The sequence below is a fragment of the Fulmarus glacialis genome, unplaced genomic scaffold (assembly GCF_000690835.1).
Source record: "Fulmarus glacialis isolate BGI_N327 unplaced genomic scaffold, ASM69083v1 scaffold14745, whole genome shotgun sequence".
In the NCBI taxonomy this organism is placed as follows: Eukaryota; Metazoa; Chordata; class Aves; order Procellariiformes; family Procellariidae; genus Fulmarus; species Fulmarus glacialis.
Window position 1 is genome coordinate 9,221 of NW_009212523.1, and position 11,413 is coordinate 20,633.

The 11,413-nt window shown below is 37.4% G+C and overlaps 1 protein-coding gene across 1 annotated transcript in view; it reads left to right on the top strand.

The window, feature by feature from the left end:
- The first annotated feature begins 1,314 nt into the window (after positions 1-1,314).
- LOC104076898 (cytochrome c oxidase assembly protein COX16 homolog, mitochondrial) overlaps positions 1,315-11,413 on the top strand; it is a 17,183-nt gene continuing 7,084 nt past the window's right edge. The window contains exons 1-3 of the mRNA XM_009577917.1: positions 1,315-1,338; positions 2,661-2,696; positions 3,683-3,745. Of these exons, the coding sequence (XP_009576212.1) occupies positions 1,315-1,338; positions 2,661-2,696; positions 3,683-3,745 (123 nt within the window). The remainder of the gene's footprint in view (positions 1,339-2,660; positions 2,697-3,682; positions 3,746-11,413) is intronic.

Here is an 11,413-nt window from a genome sequence, read left to right on the forward strand (position 1 = left end):
GGGAACCTTTTGAAGTTAAGTAAGAGTAAATCTGAAGGAGTGTGAAATGGGACAAAATTATAATTTGAAAACTTCGTTCTTAAACCTTTTTTGAGATTTGTCTATATACCTGCCCTTGCAGTTCCAATTGATGTAATATGAAATAAGCCTGTATAGTGCAAAATACTCTGAGAATGTTTCATTCATTTTTGCCGCAAGTGCTAGACAGGAAAAAAAAAAAAACCACACCCCAGGAAAAAAAATAGTAAAGCCTTGAAAAATGATATTTACAGTATTGGTTTCGAAGCCTTGCAGACAGCATCTCATGAAAGCTGTCTGAATACTTGCATCAAGTATTTCAATAATTTTTCAGTAAGAATTTAATGTGAAGTTATGCTGTAATTTTAAGTCCACACATCTTTGAATTCCATATTTAGAGACAAAGCTTGAATTTAAATGGATCTTAAAGGAACATCTCAGATTTTGCCTGACAAGAAGGAGTCCTCTGTAAAGGGATATTGTTTTCTGTTCCTGCCTCCTAAATAACGGTGCAGACGACACTGCCAGGCATTATGGCATTTGGGCTTTGTCTGCTGCCCCCATTATATTTACTAATAGAGATTTGTATTCATAATGTAGCTGATGATTCATTTGCCAGTACATAGCTGAATACTTCTAGCTCGTTTGGCAGTATGTGTGTTGGCATAGCAGTCATCATGGAAGCAAAATTTATGTGTTTGTATTTGGATCTTGTGGCAGATGTGTAATATAAAGGAGCTACCACTTTGGCATGGGCACTTTCCTGGCTGTGCCCACATTTTAAGTGTTCCCTGGTTATGATCTGTGATTGTGGCTCATATTGATGTTTATCTGCCTTTTCAGAATGAAAATAGCACCATTCTGTTTTCCGTTTCTTGTTCTTGCGATGTTGCAAAGATAGTGCAGCATGGTACAAACACTGTGGAAACAGAACTTTATAATGTACTTTTTCTCAACTGCCGTATTGGTTCTGAAAACAATTTGTAACCTGTCTGTCTCCATTTGGCAACTGAAAAGCAGGGGTTTGCAACCAAGGCTTTAGAACGTGCAGATGACTCAATTTCTGTGCGGAGTCAAGTATGTTTAAATTATTCTACGTGGGTAAGTATGTAGGGACCAAATAAGGTAAAGATAAGAGGAAATACCAACTTGCGCCCTTTTTTTTTTGGGTTGGTTTTTTTTTTGGTGGAACTTTATGCAAAATAACATGATCTGCAGACTGGACTTAAGTCTTTCCTGTGCCTGTATGTTAAATGTTAAGAGCTTGCCAAGATGTGTGTATAGTTTGCCCTCAAAATGGAGTTTAACTACTCCTTTTTGGTAAGTTAATTTGCTGAATAAAATTCCTGCTTCTAAAGAAGCACCAGTTTCTCTTCATTTCTCATTTACAGGATTTCAACTGAGAAATTTCAACTAGCCTCCTTCATTTCTGCATTTTTGTCAATATTAGAGCTACAGCATCAAACAGTTATGAGTATTGGGATGCTGTGTCTCAGTTGTAGCTAGTCTTCTGCCTTTGTGCAGGCAGAGGAGAATGAATACGCGAGGAAGTCTGAGGACGGAAGAGCCCGGAAGGGAGGAAAAGCAGCACTACCTTCACTGCTTGTTTCCCTTTACCTTAAACAAATGTGGTCATGCAAACACCACACATTAAACAAACACACTAAAAATTGCTAAAATAAAACTTGATAATGGGGATATTGAGCTGTCTTTGTAAGTTAAATTCTGTGGTTTATTAAGTAAAAATGCTGCTCCAACGATGTTATCTTGGGTGCCTTATTATTAAATGAAGGGAAAACATAGGAGGAAATAAAACTCTCTTGCTTCTTTACTTGCTGGAGCATTTATTTCCCCTCGTCTGTACATGTATTGCGAGAACACCAAGCATAACAAATAGTGTTTGCATGTAGTTCTGAATACAGTGAGGTGCACGATCACTCTTACCTCTGTGAAAGCAAGCTCCAAAGCCTGTCTGGATGCCCAAAGAATTTGCATTTCTGCACGTGTGATGGATGGGTTCATTGTTCTAATGAAGCATGGCTGTTGTTGGAGGTGGTAGTCACACAAGGAGAGAGGTAACCCATCTTTAATGAGGGGCAGTTCTATGGAGGCCTTGAATGCCAAGGCAGAGGTGTAGCATTTCATTTTTTTTATTTGATGTAGAGGGCCAGTGCAGAGACCGTATCTTGTTTTACAAGGGTTTTTTTTATTACAAGGAAGGTGAGAGCTGTATTCTGTACAAATTTTAACCATTTTAGATGTTTTGGCTTAGTTCCCAAGTGTGATGAGTCTTGGAGGTTGCAAATGCATGTATTTCTATGGCCAGATCTCTGATCAGATAGGGAAATCAAACCTCTGGCCATGCACAGATGATGTTAGACTTGCCTGTCTGAGCATCCTTAGGAATTGAGATCTCACAGGCTGCATACTAACTAGCAGGCAGTGGCTGTAATCAAGGGCAACATTATGGCCTAGGGGAATAGAGCAATTCCTCAGAGCAATTCCCATCACTACAGATAGTAGGTGTGTATTTTAAGTACCTCTGAGGATCAGGAGCTTGTGTTGAGGCAGAATCTGAAGGTGGATCTTCTCATCAACCAGGCAAATTCTATAACTTGTGTTCCCTCCTTTTTCTGTTCTAGACTGCTTATAGCCATTTGAGGTTGGTTGTGAAGAGGGTAACGGGGCCCTTTTCATTCAGATCAAGAAGCAGCAAATTAAGAATAACAACTTTTCTTCACTGAAATAGTCATAGTTGGACTACTGCACCATGGATGTAGAACTAAACACATTACCAGTCTCCTTACGCATCTGGTTTGTTTAACACTGGTTGTATTTAAGGTCTAAAAAGGAGGATGTTTTCTCATAGTAAATTTCTTTTATATTTTAATTGATTAGCCTAAAGACTGTGCCTGAATACTGCATATGTGGCTGATGTCTGTTTGAGGAGAACATAAAACGCTTTCTCTAAGCATGAAGAATGCTAATTCTCTTTTTCTGCTTTGCTTCTACTCTTAGGCCTGTGGGAGACAGATGTTACTTAGCAAAGGGAGGGATGAATGTAGCTTCTGGGCTCAGAAGTTGTTAAAACGTGGAACACATATGCTGTGGTTCACTGACATTTCTGTTCTTAGATTTGTTCTTTGAACAAACTTCTCTGAAAGGTGGCAGGAATCACCAGCATTGTCAGTACAAAATCAAAACTAGGAGAGAGCTGTGTGTTCACCAGAAAATTGGAAGTTTGATTTATGCTTAGACTTCAAAAACCAGAATATATTGTATACCTACTCACTGAACACAATATTCAGGAGTAAAATATGTAATGTGATAACAATTTTCTCTTTCTTGGTCTTTTTTGTTTCATTTGTTTAAGGCTTAGTTTAGTTTGACAGTTTCAAACTAAACAGTTACAGTTTTAAGTATCTAATGTAATGCAAGTGCAGGGCTAGTTACGAATATGCGTCCTTTTTGATTTGAAAAGTTTGGCTGTTGACCTGTCTCTTTTCAGCCCAATTCTTGTACTGTGTTCATCATCCTGGTATCTGAACAAATAGCACACAAACTCATTTAGAGGAGAGGAGGGTTTGCATGTACCAATATTTAGTTTATTTGAGGTTAAGGTTTCTTTAAAAAAAAAATTGCTTTATTCTTGTTTATCTTGCAGGTTGATCCAGCTTTAAAAGAAAAATTAAAACAGAACACTGTGACGCTGGAATCTGAATATGAGGTAAAATAAATTTGTTGCTTGGGGCTCATAACCTTGGCTACCCTTGATTACCCTGGCCGCTGGTGGGTTGTATCTGTCCCTAACTAAAATTAGATCAGCCATCTGCCTTTGACTCACTGATGTCCAGTAAAAACAAGGTTTTATGTAAAGAAAGGTTTTTGAACATGCAGTGCTTCTTTCTGAACACAGCTTTACTTTGATGTCCAGGTGCCAAGTACGGTGGTACAAATAAACTCCTCTATTTCTGTGGTTAACCTAGTCTATAAATGTAGAGGTGATGTTGGCCTTAGACGGAATGTGTATATGTATACGTCAACACTTCTGCTGCATGAGTGTTGATGATCTTAGACGAAATTATAGAACAATGTGTCTAATGTGCTTTCTGTTATTTCTTGCTTCTGAAACTTAAGTGTATCTTTCAAACAACTGCTGTTCCTTTTTCACTATTTTAGAAAATTTTATAGAGAAATATTTCGCTCGTTCCTCAACAATGCATTTTCTTCAAACATTACTGAGCTCCAAAATGGCTGTTTTGGCCAATTTAATATTCAGAGTTTCATAAATCTTCAGGCCTGCAAAAAGCCCTGTTAGGAAAACTGGATAAAGGCTCCCTGTATCCAGAAACAAAGGATAAAGCTATTTAAGATAATTTTTAATGTTTTAAAATTACTTGGATCAAATGTCCAGCTAACACTATCTATCTCTATGTTCTTTATGCTGAACACAGGTTTTCTTTTTCTTCCCATACCACATTGCTGACACAAGCCTTTGAAGAGCTTGATTGCACCCATAGCTCTCATATTTAGGTGTCCAAATGGCAGTACATGGTCTTGCTAATAAAACCTTTCTATTATATTACTCTTCTGTGATTTGTCTGAAATAAAAATAAAACTTACCTTTGGTATTTTTACATGCCTAATTTCACAGAACATCTGCCTCCGTGCCAGGTTTGCGATAGTGTTTTACCATTCTTGCAAACCGTTTTGGGATGTCCCCCTTCCGCAAGGAACTGTGTTTTACGGTGTAGGGAGTAAAAAGATTTGATTCCTGAGGACATATGGAAAGCTCCAGTGGAAACTCAAAACATACAAATCCATTAAGTTCTGATTGCCTCTGGGATTATTGTGTCTCTCACTTTCCATGGAATATACTGTAAGGCTGCTATGATTTATTTATGTGGAAGAACCACAAGCAGTAAAAAGAACCACATCTCTCTGTTTAACTCACTACCTAACCTCAAAATCAACTGATCTGTATTCAGATATGCCTTGCTTTCTCTCCAGAAGATAAGTAAATAGTTGAAGGATAGTATTTAAATGGCCATAATTGCATTAGCTTTATGGATAAATCAATGGTAATAAAATACAACTGGCATAACAACATATTACAAGCCTACTTGGGTAATGAGGCTCCTTCCTGATGGACAGAAATGACAGAAGCAATCTTATTTTTTTCTTAATCTAAACTGCAGAGAGTTCCCAGGCCGCAGTTCTTCCAAAGTAGTGTTTGGGTGTTATAGAGGGCAGACCAGTTCAACAAAACAAATGGATTTGCATTTCCACATAATGAAAATAGATTCAGATTGTTGTTTTGAACTCTAATCTCAATGTATACTTTACTATGGCACCAACTTGCAAGCACTAGGCATATTCATTTCTTGCTTCAGTGAAACTTGTGGAACTACCAGCAGTCGTGCACATACTCCGCAGGCTCTGCACTGAGTTGTGTGATAATTTTAGTCAATGTTACTTCTGTATTCTGGTGGACAAAATCCAACCAATAACTGAGTTACAGCTGATATTTAGGAGAGTAGTTTTCTGTGGACCCCATGAGTTCCAGGCTAGGGGGGGTTTGGTGGGGTTTTTTCCCCTTTATTTTTTCACTTGTCCAAAATACAGCTCTTAAGAATGTCTTTCAATTCTATATATAGGTCACATTGGAGGATTACACTGGTGGCTGTTACTAAATATGGTATGATAAGAGATCAAGTGCAGTTAAAAAAAAAAGTTGCTGTTTTAATATGTAAAGCCTTATTTTACAATATTATTAGCGTTATATCTGCAGCTGTTACTGAGGATACCAAGCCAGCTCTTTTGAAGCATGGTTGCCTGATGCATGCAAATGTCTGTTGGCCCTCCCTAAGACTTTTTAAAATAACTATTGTCCTTACAGAAATGTACATATTGAATACATACTGAATTCTTTTAGAATGTCATAATTTCTGCTATAAGCATACACCTTTATGGGCACATTGTAAAAGATAAAGACATTTTCGATATTTCAAACATGTTGAAGTCTGCATTTTGTCTCCAGTGTGGTGGTGATTAAAAAAGTTGTAATGACAAATTTAATCAATTTACTGTGGGGCAATTAATGTAAAGACATTTTCTCACCTTCTAATTTACTAAATTATATCTTCTCAAACTATACAAAATTTACTTTATTTCATATAGGAGTATTTCTGGCCAGGATACTATTTTGAGGAAGAAAGAATTTGCATGTGTAATTTGTACTGCATTTCTTATATCTCAAATCTGTTAATAATGACATTTATCTTGTGCCTTGGGACATGCCAGAGGAGCAAGCTACCTTTGTATGTGTTCTCCATTGTTTATGCATTCCTCTCAGACACGTATGTGTTCTCATATGGCCAATTAGTCCTTGCTGCTCCCCTTTGCCTAATAAATCATGGCTTTGTCCACTAGTGACACTGGTACTAATGTGAATGTAGTTCTGCTGCTGAGCTGGGCCTTGTACAACACACTGTAAAAAATGTCAAGTGTTTGACCTGTGACAAAAGCCTAGAGTATTTTATTTGAAAGCACAAAAATATTGCTTGAAAGAGGGGGATAAAAAACTGATTGATGTGATGAGTGAAAAACATTCTTGCGGATGTTTAACAATCACAGTGCATTCCTTTTCATTGGTTTAAATGCAATCTCAAAACAACATTCCTTATTCTAGCGCTTGGTTTCTGTACTTCTGTGAAATTAATGGTCTAGTATACACTAAAAAAGTCTGGCCTCAGTCAGTTACATCAGACCCCAAAATAAAGAATTTTTGTTTAGGGTTTTTCAAGCAAATAAAAACATCTTTAAGAAGAATTTACATTTTACAATGGAAAAATCAGTTAAGTGTGATTCAAATATGTGATATCCAATGGGAACCAATGCCGATTGAAGGCAGAGGAAAAAAATATCACAATAAATAAAAAACATGAAGGATTGCTATGGAAACAGTAAATGAGAAGTTATAAAGCAGAGAAGATTGATAAAAGATGCTAAGGACATCAGAGAGTTGTCTGCTAAGTAAGCTGACAAGGATATGGGTCAGAGGATGGTGTTGCAGCAAACTAAGAATAAAATAATGAGGATGTGAAATCATGAGTAACCACGTTGGCAAAGTAGCAACATTCAAAAAATATATTTGTATTTCTTTTAGAGAAAAAAGTCCTTTGTACTCAAACCAGAAGAGACAAGGGATGTACTTCCAAACTTCTTAAAACCAAATAAGATATTATTAATATCTGTTAGGCTCTGATGGTTTGTAGCCGAGTTCCAAGAAAATGCTTGGAAGACTTCAGTGGCTGCTGAAAATCTCAGTCTGGGGATGATGGTTCTCTGGGAATCATAACTGGGCAGGAAGGTGATATTTTTAAGTGTTCTGTGAGATTTGGGACATATCTGGACAATACTGAGTACTTTTTTCAGTGATATGGAAGAAATTGTAAAATCATGACTGATGTACAAGTGACACGGAAGTATTGAAATAGTAAAAGTATGGCAGGGCAAGGAAAGAGAGCTCTTCATATTACTTGGTAAGCTGGGCCCATTAAATGAGCAAAGTACCTTTTAAAGTAGCCGAAGTTATTTGTTTAAAAAACTGGAAATGCAGGCCAGAGTGGACTGCATTATGGAAAGCAGCAACTCTGGAAAAGATTTAGGAGTTAGTGAATAAATAATTCAGATTGATCTTCTACTGTGATGCTGTGGCACAAAAAGCTAATTCAGTCATGAATATAAACAGGAATGGTAGATGGTAGGAAGAGGTAATTTTACTTCTGAGTGTGGTACTGATGAAGCTAGTACTGAAATACAGGCTTTACTTCTGGTGTCCACATTTTGAATAGGGCTTTAAAAACGGGATAGGTTGCAGAACAGGCTGAATATATTAACTTAGGGTTCGAGAAAATGCCTTAAAAGAAACTTAAAGACTTAAATCTTTTTAAAGGTACCAGAAAGAATGTTAGTTGTATATAAATACCTTCATAAGAAGAAAGTACTAGCTATTGAAGATTTTTTTTTTATTGCAGCAAAGATACTAAAATTAGAAGTAAGGTCCATTATTAATAGATGGGAACATCATTTGAACGCAACAGCAAGAAAAAGGGCTTCTCTCTCTTTCAGAATATCAAAACTGTAAAACTTTTTAAAGTTTTCCTTCAACTGGTTGCAAGCTATTGGACTCAGCATGGGATAAGTAAGGGAATATGCTGGTCTGCAAATAGTTGGTTTAGAGAACGCTGCTTTCTTGGCTTAAAGTATATGAATATTGAGCAGTTTTTGTTCCTCATAATTTAATAAATCACAAAAGGTCAATATTAGCTCTGGACAAAAGTTGTGTAACTGTTTGTCCTGAGAATTACAGCAAAAGTATTGTAATTGCAGTATTAAAATGATTATTCAGGGCAGTTCAAAAAGTAAAAGCAGGTATATGGGGAGATGGCTTGGGAATATAACCTGTATATTTATTGTCTTAAGAGTAAAAGAAGTATTTGAATAAGCTCTTTTAAAAAAGATTCAAGCCACTTAATGCTCATTTGACTTAACTTCGGGGATTGTAGTGCCAGCAGAATGGATGAAAACATTTTTTTCAGGAAGGGACAGTGTAGTAACATAGTAATTTATGGTATTAAGTAGATGCATTGAAGAGTGTGGACATGAGGACTACTCTAGAAGAAAGGTAATTCCTGAATGCCAGTAGTTGAAATCTGCAAGTGTCTTGTTGCTGCCATTATCAGTACCAGATGATTACCGATTTCGTTGTTGTTTAAGAATTAACGGATTAGTGTATTGAATTGATTTACTTCAGTGTCTGTGAAGATACTAGTCGCTAAATAGCTTGAGCTGTTTGAGAGATGACAAAGATGTTGGGGGAAAAAAATCCCTCCTTAGTGACTGTTGTGACACTAAATGAGGTTGAGATATTCTTCTTTCCACCGTTAATCGCTCCGTCCCTTCCATGCTCTCTTCTTAGTTGGCGCGTTGTCCAGCCATTAGATTCCAGCTGTCCCCCAGGTTGTGTCTGGGACAAGAGGAGTTTCTTGCATTTCAGTTTATTCACATGCAAATTGGTCTCGAGAGTTTTTATTTCACTGTGAGTCTTCATCACTTAATGTTTTGTAGAGAAGGACAAAGTGGTGTTAGTTTATCATTAATGGAAACTGCCATGGGTAAGACAGGGAAAGGATTTTAGTTAAAATAGTTTGTCCTAGATATTTTATTCTGAGTGGATGTACAGTCCATAACCAAGCTATAGTTTGCTCCTTTTCTTATTGACATCTCAAAAGTCTTGTGTGCCATAGAAACTCAAGAAGGTGGAATTTGATGATGGGTATGGCACAGGAAGAGTTCTGGTGGAAAAGCCTTCTTGCAGGAAGACAGATACTTAGCCTCCAGAGGAAAGTTCACAGCATATCACTTTTTACTGGTCTTATTTCTGGAATTCATCTCTATTAAATAGTCCTGTAAATTCTTTCCTGGTCATGTTTATAACATATCTTTTTGCACAGGATTTTCCTTAACTGTGAGCTGTTTCTTTCATGTGTGTTGCATTTGCACTTTTCGTATGCCATAAGAAGATGCTGATTTCTCATAGATGGAAAACAAAGTGAGGCAGTTAACAGTGCAATCAGACAGCAAACATGGTTGGGACGTACAAATGCCTGTTCTAAATAATCTTTTCTCCTCACCCTTTCTCCTCTCTCCAAAATAGAATCCTTTGTACCTGCTTGCATTCCCTGTACGCTTTTTTTTAATCCCAGAGGAACTGACCAAGTCTTATCATGTTAGGGCCAACACTGTGTGTTGTCTCAGTCACAAAAAAAAAAGTTTGAGTAGGGAAGGTGGCATCCACACAGCATGGCTGAATTCTTTCATTTATTGTCCTAAGGGATGCTGCTAGCTTCTACCAGGCAGTATTGGGAACATTTTCTTATGCAGCTGACTAGGTGGAAATGTTAAGCACTTCTGTCATACTAATGGGCCCCCAGTGGGGAATTGCAAGATCTTTGGTATGAAATATCTCTGAAGTAACTTTAATATAGTATATCGGAATTTAGCTACACATCTGAGGCTGTGTATACATTCCTCTCATTGACTGCCTCTGAAGAGGATACAGCAAAACAGATAGTTTTGAAGGCAGCTTTTGTCTCAGCAACCAGGCAAAGTGGCTTTTTGCAAGAATATTCTCCTGTTTGTTTGCTTAGCTTTTTTTCTTTTTTTTTGGCCAATTTCATAAACAGTATCTGGAATATTCTGTGACTGCCAGCGTACTTCCAGATGATGCCCACATGGACGCTCAGGCTAAATTTTAAATACTTTAAAAAATTATTATACAATTCTCACATGTTCTTTGCTTCTCAAATTATTGTTACCCATCTTTCTTTAATGCTCAAACTATACTGTGCAAATGTACTCTGCAGTAGCAAGTTACTGTCAGAGAGTGGGTCACTGTCTGTCCTGAGGCTTACTGATCAAACAGAAAAATGAGATGTGAGATGATGGTGGAGACTGACCATGGGGTTTGCACACGTTTTAACTAAATAATCAAACTTTTAGAAATTGAATGGAAAAGTTCCCTATTTCAACCCCTGACTTCATACATCTGGTAAGACTTGAGTTTTGCCCAAGTACAGCTGGGAGACGTCACTGAGAAGTTCTGAGGGAAGTGCTGTTGGCAGTTCAATATGTAATACCCCATCTTGTTCGTGGCATCTTCCCAGCAAGTCATTGGAGAGCCAGTGTCCCACTGTGCCATCTTACAGCTCTAACATGAAAATAAAGAGAGTCTTGTAGCACGATGCAGTTCAAAACCAAAATACCCTCCAACCATAGAAAGACCCCAGAGCTTACCTTCTAAAACTTCCTCTTCATTCTTGTAAAAATTTAGATAGGTGCCTTGATGCTTCTCAGATAGAAGTCTTTCTGATTTGATTTTGAAGACCTGTTGGTTCTGATAGAATGAAAGGTAGATTTATTCGCAAGTTATTTGTGTACTGTACATTCAGCAGTATTGCTGAGAAGTAGCTTTACTGTCACCAGAAATATAGTGGGGGACTAACACTCATATTACTATCCTCATCAAATAGACAGGGGATGTTAGCCACAGAGAAGAAACAGGAGGATTTTTTTTTTCCTGTGAGAAATTTGCCCAACAGTACAAATCAAGTGTTACCTTGATACGATCTTTCATAACATAGCCACCTAAAGATGTTTCTGTTCTCTCTCTGCCCATTGATGTCACTGAAAAAACTATGGCTGAAAGGATTGAAGTTGCTCTGTTAACGTTTAGCCAAAACCATAGTTTCTGCCCAGAGAAAAGCATTTGGTTTCAGCATATAAATTGACAAGTAAGTTCTGGAAAAGAGATGAGTGGAAAATCAGCAGG